The sequence below is a fragment of the Propithecus coquereli genome, unplaced genomic scaffold, assembly GCF_000956105.1.
Source record: "Propithecus coquereli isolate 6110/MARCELLA unplaced genomic scaffold, Pcoq_1.0 Scaffold451, whole genome shotgun sequence".
Lineage (NCBI taxonomy): Eukaryota > Metazoa > Chordata > Mammalia > Primates > Indriidae > Propithecus > Propithecus coquereli.
The window spans coordinates 615,816-634,972 of NW_012150297.1; the positions used below are offsets into that span (position 1 = coordinate 615,816).

General features: G+C 42.9%; 1 protein-coding gene across 1 annotated transcript in view; it reads left to right on the forward strand.

Moving 5' to 3' along the window:
• Window positions 1-19,157, forward strand: part of EXTL3 (exostosin-like glycosyltransferase 3) — a 48,141-nt gene that overhangs the window by 19,992 nt on the left and 8,992 nt on the right. The window contains exons 2-5 of the mRNA XM_012654941.1: window positions 2,687-2,779; window positions 4,317-6,946; window positions 14,248-14,375; window positions 18,731-18,875. Coding sequence (XP_012510395.1) covers window positions 4,799-6,946; window positions 14,248-14,375; window positions 18,731-18,875 — 2,421 coding nt within the window. The 5' untranslated portion in view covers window positions 2,687-2,779; window positions 4,317-4,798. The remainder of the gene's footprint in view (window positions 1-2,686; window positions 2,780-4,316; window positions 6,947-14,247; window positions 14,376-18,730; window positions 18,876-19,157) is intronic.

Below are 19,157 nucleotides of genomic sequence, written 5' to 3' on the forward strand. Positions count from 1 at the left end.
GAGACAGGTCTCACTGTATTGCCCAGGCTGGTCTTGAACTCCTGGACTCGAGTGATTCTCCCCTGTCCTCCCAAAGTGCTGGGATTATAGATATGAGTCACCCCAGCCAGCCTGGTTTTCACATTTTAAAAGGTGTTTGAAAAAAAAAAAAAGGCAAAATATGCAACAGAGACTGTATATGACCTAAAAAATGTAAAATATGTACTCTCTGGCCCTTTACTGGAAAAATTTCCTGACCTCTAAACTAGATAGCTCTCAGGAAAATTCCATAGGTAGCACAAAGGACAGAGAGAAAATATGAGAGAGAGGTTAAAAGACATGGAGAATGGAATGAGGAGGTCTGACATACATCTAGTGATCTAATAGGAGGAGTTCAAGGAGAGAATAAGGTACAGAGAATATTCAGAGAAATAATAGCTGAGAATTTTCTAGATTAATGAAAGATACGAATCCTAAGATTCAGAAAGTTCAATGAGACCTGAGCCAAAAACAAAGCAAAATTCTACATGTAGAACCTTCGTATTGAAACTGCAGGACTCTAAAGACAAAAAGATCTTAAGACAACTGAATGCAAAGTCAGAATACCCACAGGATACAATTAAACTGACATCTCCTTTCTCAGTAGCAATGATGAAATCCAGAGGATTCTTCAAAGTGTTGGTGAAAAAGGATTGTTAACCTAGCATTGTAATTATTATTACAAAAAAGAATTGATATTATTTGTCAGGAGATCAGATGTGGAGGAGTTGGAGAAATTAAAAATCACTCCAACACTTATAATAGACTACTTTACAATTTTTTACTCGCTGTCTAATTTTTATAACAATCCTGAACATGAGTGTTGTTATCTTTTTACAGTTGAAAGAACTGTGCCTCAGAGTGGTTCAGTGACCATCTAACAGCTTATACAGTGGGATCTGATCCAGACCTAGCTGGCTCTGAGGTCTGTACTCTTTCCTGGATATCATGTTGTTTCTAGCTTGTAAGACTGGAAGAATGTAGTATCTTGGACAGAGCTAGAAGTTATTGGAAAGAGGACGTTATTAATATTTGGAAGCATGAAGTGACATGACGTGCCCTAGGAGGGTATCCTTTAGGGAGTTGGATATCCTCGACTACCAGTAGAAAGCAGAAAGGCTCGGGTCGGAGTGTGTCTTTGGAGGTAATCTGACTAGGGGTGAGGGTTAAAGTCGTGTAGGTGGATGGATTCATTAATAGGTTATGTTGAGAGCCTTGCGGAACACTTTCAGTATGAGGCAGGAGGAAAACTGGGTGCCAGCAAAGCAGAAAGGAGGAATGAGTCAGGGAAATAGGTGCCAAAAAAGTACAGAAATCAAGGGGAGAATTGAGAATTTGTAGGATGAGAAATGGGTGTGGTGATGTAGCAGTGATCCATGCAGACAAAGTTCCTGCGTTAAGGATTAGGCTTTGGTGGGGATAGGTAGGTAATAAATAAATAAACAAAAAGATATTATGAAGGAAATGGATACATCAATGCTGGAAAGCGTCAGTGGATAAGAAGGACTACTTTAAAAGACCTGGAGGATGAGAAAGTGTCAACCAGGGGAAAGGCTGGGGAAGAACCTATCAGACAAAAGGAAGAGCAAGTATTAACAGAAAGATTCTGAGGCAGTGAAGAGCTTGGCTTGGTGGGGCAGTTGAAAGGCCCAGTGTAGCTGCAGTTGAGTGAGCAGGGGAACAGCGATGGCAAATGAGATAGGTAGGTCCCCGGGGCTAGTTACAGTACAGTGCAAAGCCGATGAAAACGTTCAAGGAGGGGAGAGTCCTCTAATTCATGTTCTAAGAAGATGATCCCGGTTGCTGTGTGTAGCATCGTAGGGGCAGGAAAAGTAGCTGAGAAGTTAGACATTAAATGCTGCGGCAGGTGACTGAGAATTAATAACATGTATATTGTATTTGCAGTGAAAAAATGTCTGAAGATGGCTCATAATCAGTGTTTCAGTGACATTTCTAGTTGCTAACATGTTCATTATCATTTTCTAGAGAATGACAGAAGAGATTCTGAGGATTTTCTTTTTCTTTTGTGCTTGAAATAATTTAATTAGCTGTTTAGAAAGGAAAGTTTGTGCTATTGGACTTTTTTTTTTTTTTTTTAAGAGATGAGGTGCAGTAGCCAGATCATAGCTCCTTGCAGCCTCAAACTCCTGGGCTCACGAGATCCTCCCACCTCCTCCTCCTGAGTATCTGGGACTACAGTTGGCATGCACCTGGCTAATTTAAAAAAATATATATTTTTTTAGAGTGGTCTTGCTATGTTGCCCAGGCTGATCTTGAACACCTGGCCTCAAGCAATCTTTCCCGCCTCGGCCTCCTAAAGTGCCGGAATTATAGGCGTGAGCCACCACACCTGGCTGGTATATACTTTTAAAAAAACGAAGACTTTCCATATTTTGGTGTTTTGTTTTATTTCCTCTTAGAGCACAAAAATAGATATCATATGTGGATGGTTTGCCTATGAGAGTCCTAGTTCATACCTGTAGACTGGTGTATTTATTAATAGTCCCCCTTTCACTTCAAGGAGTCTCTGGACAGTAAACTCTTCGGTCACCTTATATACATAAGGGAAGCCTTTTCATAGGGGACATTAAATAAATTCTTTAATAGCACCTTCAGTATTGAGTATTATTCAAACAGTGTGTCATTTTTCTATTTTCTTTTGAATCAGGAGAGCAAGCCCTGGAGTTCGCTATTTCAAGAAATCGTGTGCTGAAGTGTAACGCTACGTAAGTCACAGAAAGGAAGGATCCTGAAACACGTGGTAAGGAAGGAGCGAACCATCTGGATGGCCTTGATGATGTTTTTTTTTTTTTTTACTCTGACTCCATTGTTTCTTTATGATTTGATCATAAGTGCAGAGAATATTCTTTAGAAAGCAACAAGAGATTTAAACATTTGAGTCAAAAGGATAATGCAAATGCTTTGGAAATACTGACCTACGTTATTTGGAGTATTTGGTCAGCTGTTAATTATCCAAGTGTAGATTATCCAAATACTTAAACCTTTTAGTAACAGTGTCATCAACTTTTTGTTTTCACTTACAGGGAGAGAAGACTCTGCCAAACCTTTAATAGTTACACATCTTTAACAAAGGTAGACTGTAGGTAGAGCGACTGTGCCTCTGTGAAGTGCTACTTGTTTTATGCTTCTTGCGGCAGTGCCCTGTTGTTCGTTTACATCTTATCTCTTAGGCTAAAGGAAGTTCCATGAGGTCAAGGATTGTTATACATCTAGATTATCCCACAGTTAGACTTAACATGTCTTAGACATGTTAAAAGTATGATGAATTTTTTTTGGAAGAAATGAATGAAAGAGGGAATATTCTTTGGCACAGAATATTATGAATTCTTCTAGATGTGTTGAATTTGGAGGAAAACAAGCAGAAAGTTTCTGTAGCCTGTGATAGTGAAGTTCGATAAAAGAACAGGACTGGGAATGCCTCAGAATTGATTAGCCTAAAGTACCCTCACATCTTCTATGCTTTATTTTCATAGCTAGCAACATAATATATTGTTATCTCCATGCACTTATCTCCATTTTAGAAGCTTAGGAAACTGAGGTCTGATAGCAAGTCTGTCCCCAAAGGATGAGGAATAATGCCTCTCACTTCTAAGTATAGTGTTCTTTCTAAAAGACCAAGTTGCTATTTATATTTTAAGAAAGAGCACATGATGTCTGCTAATGGAAGATAAATGAGGAGCAAACTGGGAAGTACATTTTGTCCCTGGATTACTGCATCTACTACTGGGTAAAGATCAAAAGAATTCCCTTCAACCCTTTTCAACTCTAAATTTAACAAACTGAGCTTCTCGCAGTCTTTTTTTTTTTTTTTTTTGTTAAGTAGTTCAAAAGGAGACTTTCATGTTAGGCGTGAAAGCGAGCTACCCAGGTTGGATAGGAAGGTGTTTCTCTTCATCTAAAGATGATGCCCAGGTCCAGAATAGAATAACAAGTTGTTACTGCAGACATCTGTGCCCTCTGTTGGATTTAGTTCAACATAATGTTATAGGGGCCCTAATGCTGCTCTAGATCCAGTTAACTAGGAAGAGGGTGGATGATGAGGGGGGCATAAACTGAAGCTGTTTTGGGCACTTACCTTTCTCCATTTCTTATTAACCACGAGTAAAATACCCACACCGAACAAAGTCTCTCTATTGGCCTTATAATGTTCTTTAAGATAACACCGTTGTTCCAACCGTTGTTCCATCTTACAAGGTTGAAGCATTTTCTAGAAATGTGCTAGGGAGGGTGTTGAATATAATCTCTTTAAGACTGACATGATTCTCTTTCTTTTGCAGGCCCGAGTGTTGACAATGACATTGATAAGAGGCTGGCATTTCTTTCTGTTCTAACCAACCACTGTAAAACTCTGACTAAGAACTATGCATATTTGTTGGTCAGCAACACCAAGGAACAAGAGCTATGGCAGTTGAAAACGTCTGTCTGATTCCAGGGTATTTTTCCTGCGTTTTATCATCAGGAACCTCCTCCCTTTCATCTCGGCCACAATGTGGTACCTTTTACCGTTTGATAAAGATTAAGGACATGTTTTTTGGTCAACAACCAGAACTTAAAATCTGCTGGAATAGGGTCAGAGACCATTTCGGTTGCAGCTGAGGAAAATGAAATTTCCATTTTATCTGGTGCCTTGTACCGGGAGCACGCTGACTCTTCTGGAAACGAATGTGTGAATGAAACGAGGTTGAGTTTTGTCGCGCAGAAGCTCATGGTTATGGCGAGTGAGCCGACGTGACCAGAGGGGCAGAGCCACAGGGCACTCATGACGGGCTATACCATGTTGCGGAATGGGGGGGTGGGGAACGGAGGGCAGACCTGCATGCTGCGGTGGTCCAACCGCATCCGCCTCACCTGGCTCAGCTTCACCCTCTTCGTCATCCTGGTGTTCTTCCCCCTCATCGCCCACTACTATCTCACCACTCTGGATGAGGCTGATGAGGCCGGCAAGCGGATTTTTGGCCCACGGGCCGGTAACGAGCTCTGCGAGGTAAAGCACGTGCTGGATCTCTGCCGCATTCGCGAGTCAGTGAGCGAAGAGCTCTTACAGCTAGAAGCCAAGCGGCAAGAGCTGAACAGTGAAATCGCCAAGCTGAATCTGAAGATCGAAGCCTGCAAGAAGAGCATTGAGAATGCCAAGCAGGACCTGCTGCAGCTCAAGAACGTCATTAGCCAGACCGAGCATTCTTACAAAGAGCTGATGGCCCAAAACCAGCCCAAACTTTCTCTGCCCATCCGATTGCTCCCAGAGAAGGATGATGCTGGCCTTCCTCCCCCAAAGGTCATCCGGGGTTGCCGGCTACATAACTGTTTTGATTATTCTCGTTGCCCTCTCACCTCTGGTTTTCCGGTCTATGTTTATGACAGTGACCAGTTTGCCCTTGGCAGCTACCTGGATCCCTTGGTCAAGCAGGCGTTTCAGGCTACAGCGCGAGCCAACGTTTATGTTACAGAAAATGCGGACATCGCCTGCCTGTATGTGATACTAGTGGGAGAAATGCAGGAACCGGTAGTGCTACGGCCCGCTGAACTTGAGAAGCAGTTGTACTCTCTGCCGCATTGGCGGAGAGATGGACACAACCATGTCATCATCAATCTGTCGCGGAAGTCAGACACACAGAATTTACTATATAACGTCAGTACGGGCCGTGCCATGGTGGCCCAGTCCACTTTCTATGCTGTCCAGTACAGACCTGGCTTTGACTTGGTAGTTTCGCCACTAGTCCATGCCATGTCCGAACCCAACTTCATGGAAATCCCACCACAGGTGCCAGTTAAGCGGAAATATCTCTTCACCTTCCAGGGTGAGAAGATCGAGTCGCTGAGATCCAGCCTTCAGGAGGCCCGCTCCTTTGAAGAAGAAATGGAGGGCGATCCTCCAGCTGACTATGACGACCGGATCATTGCCACCCTGAAGGCAGTGCAGGACAGCAAACTAGATCAGGTCCTGGTGGAATTTACCTGCAAAAACCAGCCTAAACCCAGCCTGCCTACTGAGTGGGCGCTGTGTGGGGAGCGGGAGGACCGCTTAGAATTACTGAAGCTTTCCACCTTTGCCCTCATCATCACCCCCGGGGACCCGCACTTGGTTATTTCATCTGGGTGTGCAACACGGCTCTTTGAAGCCCTAGAAGTCGGTGCCGTCCCCGTGGTGCTGGGGGAGCAAGTGCAGCTTCCGTACCAGGACATGCTGCAGTGGAATGAGGCGGCCCTGGTGGTGCCCAAGCCACGTGTTACCGAGGTCCATTTCCTGTTAAGGAGTCTCTCTGATAGTGACCTCCTGGCTATGAGGCGGCAAGGCCGCTTTCTCTGGGAGACTTACTTCTCCACTGCTGACAGTATTTTTAATACTGTGCTGGCTATGATTAGGACTCGCATACAGATCCCAGCTGCTCCCATCCGGGAAGAGGCAGCAGCTGAGATCCCCCATCGGTCAGGCAAGGCGGCGGGGACCGACCCCAACATGGCCGATAACGGGGACCTGGACCTGGGGCCGGTGGAAACAGAGCCACCTTACGCCTCACCCAAATACCTCCGCAACTTTACTTTGACTGTCACTGACTTTTACCGCAGCTGGAACTCTGCTCCAGGGCCGTTCCATCTTTTCCCCCACACGCCCTTTGACCCTGTGTTGCCCTCAGAGGCCAAATTTTTGGGCTCAGGGACTGGATTTCGGCCTATTGGTGGTGGAGCTGGGGGCTCTGGCAAGGAGTTCCAGGCAGCACTTGGAGGCAATGTTCCGCGAGAGCAGTTCACGGTCGTCATGCTGACTTACGAGCGGGAGGAAGTGCTTATGAACTCTTTGGAGAGGCTCAATGGCCTCCCTTACCTGAACAAGGTGGTGGTGGTGTGGAATTCTCCCAAGCTGCCGTCAGAGGACCTTCTGTGGCCTGACATTGGCGTCCCCATCATGGTAACAGAAAAAAGAGCAGTTTTACTGTATGAAATAGTATTAATATTTCTCTTGTAATCCGTTTTCCATCTTTCTGTAGCTATCTTAACTTTTAGTAGAGAGGAATATACGTACACTTTTTTTTTTTTTTTTTTTTTAAATCCGTACGGGCCTTGCCAGTTGCACTGTTGCTACTCAATTCCTAAATCTCCTGAGGCCTCCAAAACGGAAATTGATACTGGAGCCAGGAAGGTTTACAAAACCCCTTCAGTCATCTTATAGTAACAGTGATGAGAAAGTTAACACTTAGGATCTAGGCACTATAATTAACATTATATGACATATCATTATCACTGTTTCTTCATTTTATATCTGTGGGAGTGAGGCTTAGAGAGGTTCATTAATTTGGCCGAGGTCACTGTGAGTAATGGAGGAGCTGAGCTTTAGTACGTCCGATTGCAGAAACTGCTGTTTTAATCACTTCCTGAAGGATTTAGGAAGAAGACCTGTGTCGTTTCCCAGGATGTTATGCGGTGTTTCTGAAGACTGGATTCGGGGTGTGATATTTGGGAGTTGGACAACTAACCCCAACTGAACCTTCTTTTCTAGAGTGCCTAGTAGATTCTTTCTCATTTTTTACTCCATCTCTCATGGTTAGGTGTTATATTTTACAGGACAAGTAATAGCTAAATATGCAGGACAGGGCTTTAGTTCTGAGGACTTTGTTTATCCACCTGCTGAATTAAACTTGGCAGTCTAGAAGAGAGATGGCAACCTGTCTGTCTTAAACAGGAAGCCTTAGAGCAAGTCTTAAGCAAAACGCCAACTAATTAACCTGCAGCATAAGTACTTTCCAGAAAAAGGTAGCAAGGAAGGGCAAAAGGTCTGATGGGCCATGCGTTGCCAGAATTCCAGTTTTCAAAAAATTTATTTCATTGGGAAACTAATTCATTTGAATTATTTTCTGAGCAGCAGCATGCTGTAATAAGAAAAGTATGAGATTTGGAGTAATACAGACCCGGGATTAAGTAGTCAATTTGTGATCTTTGATAAGTTAATTAGCTTTTTTGACCTCAGGGTTAAAGAGAAATCCAAGATAAGACAAGGAGGGATTCTAGAAAGGTGCTCAATGATTATATGATTCCTTCTTACCCGTAATGTCAAAGGAGATGGAAGGCAGTGTGTGTATTCTGCCTGTGTTACGGAGCTTTAGCTCACTTCATTGATACGGGCTTCTGGCGTCCTCGACGTCATTTCTCTTTGTGCCGTAGCTGTTACTACGCACTTACTCATGGACAAAGCACCTCACAATCTTTGCTTTAAATTTTCTTTCTTACTGTTGCTGCTAATCTTTTCTTGTATTATTTAATTTATAATCCGAGGCTATTCAAAGACTATAGGGTTATAAAGACTTTTGATCCTAGAGTTTATCTTGTGTAATAAGAAAAGTTTTATAAATAGGGAGATTTCTATTATAGACTTCTTCCAAAATAAATTTCACTTCTTTTCTTTCTCAATTTCATGAGTGTCATTGAAATTAAAAAAAAAAAAAAAAGGATTTGCTCTACGAAAAGGTAGATGCTGCTCAAATAGTAGAATAATAAAGCAGCCTTTGTTTTCCATTTTTTCCTGAGTTTTCTTTGATTTTCATAGGGCTATAGAGAAGCTGGTGCCACCCGGTTAACAATGACTGAAATTCATCAGAGAACTTACCAGAACTAATCCTTTCTTTTAACTCTGGTGGGAAATAAGTAGTCCTCTTTGATTACTGGGCAGCCCATTGCAATAATACAATACCTAGTTGGAAGATGCCAGAACCTTTCCAAATAGGAGGCCATCTAAATAGCTTTCTCATAGTAGGAATACAAATTTTTTCTAGTTCTTTTAAAAAAAGAGGAAACAACTTCAAGCTGGAGAATTTCCCTCCATTCTCTAAATATTCTGACTATGCTTTCTGTTTAAGAGAAGCAGGTGTTTTGGGCAGTTGAAATTACTGACCCCTTAGGTGTAGACTCAGGTATCAGGACTAGAGAGAGGCTGGTAGCTCTCTCCCCTACAGGAAAATGGCACTACTATGATAAGTTTCAGAGTGGTTTTTCTACCTAGATGTAGACATAACCTATTCATTACATTAAGGTTAATAAATCTTTATATAAATTTAGCACCAGGGTGGTTCCCAGGCAATCTCTCAGATTCCAGTCCTTCAGGCAGGATGATTCGAAATCAGCATATTGGCTAAACAAATCAACCCAGGAACCTCCATGCCATTGCAGAAAATGCTGAGCAATTTGTGCTTCTCTTACGCTCAAGTTCCTAACTAAGCAATAGGCATAAATGCTGGATATTTGTGGGCTATGAAGTCTTTTGAGCCCTAGCTATTTAAGTGGAGGAGGATTGTCTTAGGGGGTACCTGATAGGACTTAAAATTATTCTTTTCTAATTATTATTTCCATAATAAAGAGCTCTAGCTTAGACTGAAGGTGATCTTCATCACTACCATCCTTGGGCACTCCTGTTCCAAGTGCTCTATGTAAAGAGAACTGCAGCTCAGATGGGTAGTGGCTGGGCAAGGAGACAGGACTTGCAGAGAGATGGGAGCAGTTGCCACCAGGTGAAGTGGGTCTCTATCTGGATGGCGCAGGACTGCTGAACACACAGGCGATGGTGCGTGTTTGCTCTCGCCCAGGTGCTGTATGTTTTGTAAACACTTGAGTCGGGTTCCTTAGCTCCTGGAACGTGACAGCAAAGATATCTAATGGAAGTCAAAGAGAGAGTATTATTATGACAAGGGACTTGAGATCTAGTCTTCTGAAAAAAACTCCACTAGCTTGAGGACCACCACTGGGCACCTTGAAGAGGTTCCACTGTTTCCAGACCTCCATTGTTCTGATGATCTGTCGATGGTTTCCAAATGTTTGTTTCTCTGTATGTAATGTGTGGCTCTGGCTGCTTTCAGGATTTTTTTTTTTAATATTTGATTTTCAGCAGTTTGACTGTGAACAAGCCTCAGCATGGGTTTCTTTGATTTTTTATCCTGGGAAGTATTGATCGTTTTGTTTTAGCAGGCAGTTAATTTTGTTGGACTCATACCGAAAGGTTCCATCTCTCGAATGCAACTCACATGTTGGTCGAGTTCCTCTATATTGAGCTGCTTTGCTCACATGCACCGAGCATGCATGGTGGGCAGAGACTGGGCAGTTCAGACACGGCACTTAGAGCTCCCGTCTCTGGCTTTCTCCTTTCTGGAGTTTCCTCCTTTCTTTCTAGGGGCTCCGGCTGCCCCAAACACTTTCCTCTTATTCTTCAGGCCGAAAGACTGGGTTTTGCATGAGAGTTTCCGCTGTCCTTCGTGGTGCCGACTCTGGCCTGCTCGCAGGGTAAAAGCAACAGTAACTCCCCGTATCAGCATTTCCTTCCCGCTAGATTTCGGCACCCTCCATAATTCGCCTTCTTACTTCACTTGTGCTTTCAGGAAGTTCCTTTTTGCTTTTTTGGTATTTTTGTCCAGAGTTTACAGTTGTTGTCTGCAGGAAGATTGAGTCTGGTAGAAGCTTACTCCCTTCTGGAAGCAGAAACACTAAACGATCCCTTTGTGATACATAGTCCCACCAACAATTTTGGTTTGAGTTACTGCTTTATTCTGATCAGTTTACACATCGCCCTCGCTCTGCTTTATATTCTGGAAGATATTAAGTAGGGTAGCCTTGTCAGAGCATCCTGTGGAAATGAGAATCTCAAAATCTGTCCTTTTGGATTTTTAAAATGTGGGCTGTCATGAAAGGGACATCCTTCTGTTATTAACAGCGTAGCCCAGCCCACTCACACACTGCTTATCTCCCCACTGTATGCACACTGATTCCTGAGACGGTCTTTTGGCAGCCAGCCCCAGTCTTAGTTTTTCATTCTCCTCTTCATAAAGGGCATGGATGCCTTGGAAGGGCTCTTTGAAGAGGTGACATTTGAGCAGAAGCTTGAATGAAGTGAAAGAATGGGCCGTGTAAATTCTGGAGGAATATATGGGACTGGCAAGCGCAAGAAGCAGTACCCAGTGCATCTGGGCTGGCGTGGTTGCGAAGGAGAGTTTGAAAGGAGGCTGGAGAAGGTGGCAGGGCCACGTGTGCAGGAGCACACGGGCCGTGGGAAGGAGCCTGGGTTTTATCCTGCGTGTGTCAGGATGCTGTTGGAGGGTGTTGAGCTGGGGAGGCACATGATTTTTGTGGGACCCTGAGGGAAAGAACAGGAGCAGTTAAAATACTTGCAGCAGCCTAGGTGAGGGCGATGGAGCTTGGACCAGAGCGGCGGGGCGGAGGCGGAGTCGGCACGTTCAGAGATGAGCTTTATCACATCCTTGGTGACTGCAAGGTCTCTGAAGTGGGAAGCCAGAAAGCACCATTTTTTCCAAATGAAAGTTATTGAGATGAGATTATTTTTCCCTGCCCTTTTCCCTCCCTCCCAGCCGTTGATACTGAAATTGCACAAGAGTTCTGTGTTTTGGGAACTTAAGGATCATGCCAGGGGAGTTATTTTAACATCATTTCCCCAGTAGTCTATTAGGGACAGGGAGAGGAAACTCGGGGAACTGCCTTGGCAGTGCACTCTTGGCATCATCCACTTTCTGGCTGGGGATGCTGCCTCGCAGGCTGTTGAAGGCTTTACTTGTGGCTAGACCTCGGGCAAGACGGAGCGTTCTCAAGGCGCACCCCTTAGAAAGGGGGTGCGCTGTGTGTTTTCATCTGTGCCCGCTCTGCTTTAAAAAATATCCCTTGAATGAATCAGATGATAATTTCCTAAAACTGTGATTTCTAGGGGAAGCTAACAGGAAAGACGTAGTCCAGCTTCTCCAGGTCCAAGACTGTACAAAGCCTGGTCGGCTTCACTAGATATTGGTGTGTCTGGGTGGCTTACTTTTTTCCCTTTAAACAACGGTTTACTTAATAACTTGGTGGCTATGGCTGTGGCTTCCTCTGTCTGTTTGAGAATGGGCTGCATGGCTTCAAAGGAAAATCATATAAAACAAAGCTACCAGAAATCAGAAATGAACAGCAGGCATTACAGGAGTTTAAAGGAATTACTGAAAAGTCAGGTTGCACAAATGACTTACTAATTGCAGCACGTCAGTTCTTTAGGTAATACCTCCCCCTCTTACTCTCTTTACTAAATCACAGTAAGGGATCAGACTGAGAATTTTATTGCTGCAGGTCACTCGACATACTAATATCTAAATAAGAACTAGGTTTCAGCACTTCTCACCATAGGTAAGTCCATATTTTTTCGTTTTACCACGACTAAATTTCTTGGAAAGGTACAAGCTTGTTTATTCAATAAATAAATATGTATGTAAATATATAAAATGTATAAAATTAAATGTATAAATTATAGAACATATGTAAAATGTATGATAATTAGGAAGAAGTGCTCATGTTACAGTAATTGCTAATTTTGAGCATTTTCTATGTGCTAGGCTCTGTGTGTGGTCTTTATGTGCATCCTCTCATTTGATGGTGAAGCTCTAACTTACGTTTACCTGCAGTTAACACAGGGATTGCTGGCAACCTTTTCTCTTATAAATTAAAGCAGACTTGTCTCAGCTAAAACACACTATTTTCTTGTACTGCATCAGACCCATATTTGAAGTTATAAATGGAAAACCAATTCACTGTGTTATCTTCTTATTCCTTTTCTTTCTGCTCCCACCAAGCAGTCCAGTACAGCTGGGCATGTTAGCACATGCCTGTAGTCCTAGCTACTCAGGAGGCTGAGGCAGGAGGATTGCTTGAGCCCAGGAGTTCGAGGCTGCAGTGAACTGTGATCATGACACTGCACTGCAGCCTGGGCGACAGAGCAAGACCTTGTCTCTAGAAAAAAGACAAAAATAATGTAAGTTTGGCAAAAAAAGGACTGAATTTGGAATCAGAAGGTGTGGGTTAGAGTTGTGGCTCTTGTAGCTTGCCAGTTGTATGACATCATCCTGGGCCTTGGTTTGTCCATGTATAAAGTGAGAGTTGGGCCATATGGTCGCCAGGGCACTTCCAGCTCCGAATTAATTGGATTCTAAGTGTGCTAGAATGAATTAGTAGCCGGTTGAGGACTCTGCTTTACGAAGGTGGAAGAAATGATTGTTTCTGACAAGGAGGGTGTGACAAGAGGCATCTGAGCCTGGGTCTCAAGAGGAGAATGGAAGAAAAGACGTTTTAGGCTGAGAAGACAATGCTAGTGAGGTCCCGGAGTGCCTTTGAAACATTCTGAAACTTTACGATCTGGGATCCAATCTGTTCATCATGCCTGGCAGAGATTAGCCTCAGTATAGGCAGCACGGCCTGTGGAGAGTGAGGTGCCCCTTCCTTGCTTTCTAAAGAGATTATTCTTTGAGTTTCTCTTTGTTTTTGAGAATGAAATGATGGCTCCTCATTAGGTGGACTAATTAGATAAAGATAGTGTAAAAATAAAGTGAGCTATCAAAGTACTAATTGTGGTCATCATTTATTTTAGTATGAGGTGGCAAGGTGAATAACAGAGCTACTCACCCACGTCGAAGGTAAACTGTGTTTATCTGAGATGGTTTAAATAAAAAATTTTTTGTTAAAATGTACTCATTTCATGTACAAAATGTACTCAGTACTCAAATGATGTACTGTTTGAGGCACTCATCTTTTTATGAAGAAAATACTGCTTTGTGTATATGAATTGTTTTAGATAGATGTTCTTTGAATTGGGATTTGATAGACACAGAACTATCTTACTGAATAAATTATACCTTGAAAAGAAAAAAAGCTTGAGCGTGTGTAGTCAGCATTGTAGGTAGGAACTGCAAAGGTGAGGGAAGTAATGTCCACAAGATGGGCTTGCTGTTTTTTTTTTTTTTTTTGGTTTATACTCCAAAAAAGGCCTTAGAAATAAGAAATAACATAGACTCAAGAGATTTCTGAGTTTGGTTTTAAAATTTGTGAGCATGTTTGGGGATTCCAGAGCTGGGAATTGGAATCTCAGTTCTGCTCTGCCACCTTGTGTTCTCTTGGGAAAGTTGTTTTTTAATTTCCCTAGGCTCTTCATTGCATATGTAAAAATATTCCTCAGCTTTGCTTGTTTCGCAAGAAAATTAGTAAACAAAGGAATAAAGCTGAGATGTGAAATCCTTGTACATTTGTGGAATTATGAGGCAGTTTTTATTCCTGAAAGGCACATGCTAGATTTTCCAGGTGGTGAGTAATCACACAAAATGATTCAGTTAATTTAGCCACAGTCTCCTTTGACCCAAAGGCAGTTTTGGTTTTGCCGTCTGTGACGCCGCATTGATTTTGAGTGCTTTTTCTTCCTCATCACAGGTGGTTCGTACTGAGAAGAACAGTTTGAATAATCGATTCTTGCCCTGGAATGAAATCGAGACGGAGGCCATCCTGTCGATCGACGACGACGCTCACCTCCGCCACGACGAAATCATGTTTGGCTTTCGGTGAGGGACTGAGTTTTCTTAAGACACACTTCAGTTTGCAAGTGACAGAAAAGCAAATCAAACTTGGATTAGACAGCAAAATGAGTTTCTTGGCCGATGGTAACTGAGAAACCCTTAGAGTTAGTAAGGGCTGACGTAGGACACGGCCGGATCCAGGGCCTCCAGGCGGGAGGATTCCTCCTCTTTCCGTCTCTGGGTTCTGCTCGGCTCTCAGATGGGCTTTTCCTCGGAGGCCAGGGGGAGGGAATTCGTTGATTGGCTAAACCATGGTTACCTGCCTATTCCTGGTGCTGCGGTTATACCATCCTTAAACCCAAACCACGTGGGCCAAGAGTGGAAGCAATGGGTAGTTTTCTAAAGGAAATTTGAGGTTTTTGTTGTCAGAGGAAGGGGAAACAACTCCCAGGCAGGCGGAATCAACGTGTTACTATGTGTTGGAGCAGTGGAGCAGTGCCGGAATCCTGGGCCTTCCTCTTATGGGAAGAGGGCGTCGAAAGCAAAGATCCAAGAGGTAAAAGAGGAGAAGGAGGGTGTGGCAGCGGTGGTGACTGATGATGATGATGATGATGGCACTTAACATTTATGGAACCCACACTGTGTGCCAGGGACCAGCCGAGCACTTTGGTTTATCTCATTAATCCTCCTGAAATTTGATGATGTCAATTGTAGTTGTGTCCATTTTATGTTAGTAAATTGAGATCCAAGAGAACAGAGCTGAGTAGGAGCTACAGTGGCAGACAGAACTGGGCTTCGAACCAGGTTTGTCTCACTCCAGAACTTCCACTCAGCCGCTCACCTCTCCTGCTTTCTGGAGTCTTAGTAATTGCTGTTGGGGCTTAAGCATCCCACTTGAGGGTATGTTGCAGGTAAGAGAACGGAGTAGATTAGGGTTATTCTAAGTCTGCTTGGACCGGTATGTTGGTTCAGGGACAGCTTTATTATTTGTCCACAGTGAGGTAAGTACAGAAATTGAGGGTAAGCATATAGAGACTTTTACAGCAATTTGACATTTACCGTGATGCCCGAGTGTGTGATCGTTTCTCTTGCAATTCATTCTTTTGCAACATTTACTGAACATAATCATACAATTCACTCATTTAAGTATACAGTTCAGTGGTTTTTAGTATATTTATAGAGTTGTGCAACCATCACCATGGTTAATTTTAGAAGTCTTCATCACCACCGAAAAAAACCTTGTGCCCAGTAGCAGTCACTCCCCATTTTCCTCCAACCCCTGTAAGTCCTAGACGGTCACTAATCTTTGTGTCTCTGTAGATTTGCCTATTCTGGACATTTTATATAAATGGAATCATACGATTTATAGCCTTTGATGACTGGCCTCTTTCATAAACTTGATGTTTTTAAGGTTCATCTACCTTGTAGCATGTACCTGTACTTTATTCCTTTTGTATGGATATACCATATTTTGTTTATCCAGTCATCCATTGATGGACATTTGGGTCATTTCTACTTCCTGGCTATTATGAATCATGCTGCTATGAAGGTTCATGTGTAAGTTTCTGTATAAACATTTCATTTCTTTTGAGTCTGTACTTAAGAGTGGAATGGCTGGATCATGTGATAACTGTTTTAACATTTTGAAGAACTGCCAGATGGTTTTCCAAAGTGGCTGCGCCATTTTACATTCCCATCAGCAGTGTATGAGGGTTCCAATTTCTCTGCATCCTCGTCAACACTTGTTGCTTTCTGTTTATAGCCATCCTAGTCATTGTAAATGGTGGCTCATTATACTTCTGATTTCCTTTCTCTTATGACTAATGATGTTGAGCATCTTTTCATGTGCTTATTGACCAATTAGCCTTTTTGTGTATCTTCTCATGGCCATTCAAGATTCTTTGCTTGTTTTTATTTGGGTTATTCGTGTTTTTCTTATTGAGTTGTAAGAGTTCTTGCATTTAATTTAGACGCAAGTCTCTTATCAGAGATAGGAATTACAAATATTTTCTCTCATTCTGTGGGTTGTCTGTTCCTGGGCTCAGGCATTCCTTCGGCCTCATCCTTCTGAGAAGCTAGGACTACAGGTGGGCACGACAATGCCCGGCTAATTTTTTTTTCGTTTTTGTAGAGGTGGGGTCTTGCTATGTTGCCCAGGCTTGTTTTGAACACCTTGGCTCAACTGATCCTCCTGCCTCAGACTCCAGAGTGCTAGGATTAGAGGTGTGAGCCACTGTGCCTGGCTAAGGTATATTCCTTTGTACGTGATAATAAATAGTTGGCTCTCGCCACTTGTTTTGCTGCAAGGAAGAAAGTCCTGCAGTGACTCCGGGAATGGTCTTTGCCGTTGAGATGTTATCGTTGATGGTGGGAAGAGGGGCTGTGTTGCTGCTACAGCATGACACAGTTTAGTGCATGCTGGAGGACTGGGAGCCCCGAACAGAGTCATGGGGTGTTAACAGGAGGATTGCCAATTGCCCCAGGCCCCGAGAATGATTTTGATAAGGAGCCCAGCTTTGATGAGTTTGAAGCTAAGATGGCTGATATTTGCTATCTTCTGTGGCCCTCAATTTAGGAAGATTTTTGACTTTTTCCGTGTCATTTCCCAGCAGATTTCCAGGTGGTCAGAGAATAATGGAAAGCCTTTTAATGTGTCTCTTACAAATGATTTGAATTTGAGGCTTAGCCTCTGGTAATGGAGGTGCTGAATTATCTCTGGCTGCAGATCCTGACCTTTTCTCACCGTGGCTCTTTTCTCATTCGTGTGGGTATCCTTTGATCTAAAAGCTTTCTCTTAATAATCTCCCCAGTTTGCTTTTTTCACCTTAATGGGAATGAAACAGTCCTAAGTTCAAAGGAAAGGATAAGTGTAAGAATTTTTCCCTCTGGAGAAGATAGATCTTGACTAATTTTAACTTACGCACTCAAGAGAGAGAGATATTCTTAAGGGGCAGGTGAAAGAAAGGGGCCACAGAGCACTGAAAGTGTCTGTCCACACAGAAAGCAGCACATGGGTGATCGTAGCATTATTTATCACAGTCAGAAGTGTACACAACGCAAAAGGATAAATACTGTGTGATTCTACTTGCATGAGGTCCCTAGAGTAAATTCATGGAGACAGAAAAGTAGACTGGCGGTTGCTGGGGCTGGGGCAGGTCGAGGGGGGCGTGAGTGTTTAATGGGGACAGCTTAGCTTGGGAATACGGAAAAGTCCTGGAGATGGATGAACGGCGATGGCTATACAACAGCGTGAATGTACTTAGTGCCACAGAATCATACACTTACCCGAAGGATGGACATATTTGAAACTCGGACTTGGGGGGCAGGAGGAGGCAAGGGCAACATACGTAACCTAAATATCTGTACCCCCATAATATGCTGAAATAAAAAAAAATGATTAAGATGGTCACATTTTACGTATATTTGCCACAATTAAAATCAGTTGTCAAAAAAAAGCCCACCTATAAGGCTGTTATATTGTGATAGAAGTTGTGATTTCTCATCTGTGGGACTAGATTAGATGCTTTGAAACTTATTAGAGGGACTCTTTTGAAATGACATCTTTCATGTTTTAGGAATTGAAGTTGCATGTGACGGGACTTTCTCGGGCAGTTTAAATCTCCTGAGGCCTGATGGGTTCTGTGGAGCTTAAGTGCTTTCAGCTCTCTAATTGTAACCTGTGAAACTGGGGACTGATTTTATTTGTTATACCTTACCTATAAATTTAGAGATACGTAAAAGTTTCTGTTGAAACACTGAATTCTCAATTTATTTCTTGCATTTAATGAAACCTTATGTTTGTAGGGTTCTGTAGACCACTTCTCACCGTGGAGGTGTCTCCCAGCCCTGCCGTGTTAGGAATTAGGACTTTGGCCCCAGGCAGTAGTCTTCTGTGGTTAAACCAGTGATCTGTTTTTTTATTATGTGCCCAGTAAAGAAAAGTTAAGCATGCAGTATACATAAGTGACATATATGTCCTACTGAACTAATATATCAAGTGCATTAAAAACAAAACTTTTTTTTAGAAATTAAATGAGATTAAAAATAGGAATAGAAATTGATATTATCTGCCTACTTGTTAGCAGGTTGTTGTACATACCCCATTCTGGAAGCCCCTTCCCATGTTATTTCAGCTTATTCTTTCTGGAAGGGCCAGAGAGATGCTGACTGCCAGAAGTTAGAGGGACAATAGGTGCTTATTAAGAAAGCTACATGTGGCACTGCTTTTATTTGATTTTATCCTATTTGGTTTGTGATTTATTTTATTTTTTTTTTTAAAAAGGAAAAAAAAGTAAAAGCCTAAGGGCCAGAGCCTGCAAAATAGAGGCAGTAATTTTAAACATTTCTGGTGATCTTAGAGCTATGTACTCAGGTGTGTGCATGTACTTCTGTGTTTCAAGGGTGTGGAGAGAAGCACGGGACCGCATTGTGGGCTTCCCTGGCCGGTACCACGCGTGGGACATCCCGCATCAGTCCTGGCTCTACAACTCCAACTACTCCTGTGAGCTGTCCATGGTGCTGACAGGCGCTGCCTTCTTTCACAAGGTAAGAAAAGGCTGATGAGAATGGCATTAAGGTGGGATGATTGCTTGAGGCCAGGAGTTCAAGACCAGCCTGGGCAACATAGTGAGACCCCATCTCTAAAAAAATTAGAAAAATTAGCTAGACACGGTGGTGTGCACCTATACTTCCAGTTACTCAGGAGGCTGACCCAGGAGGATCACTTGAACCCAGGAGTTTGAGGTTGCAGTGGGCTGTGATGATGCCACTGCATTCTAGCCTGGGTGACAGATTGAGACCTCTTCTCAAAAAAAAAAAAATGATAAA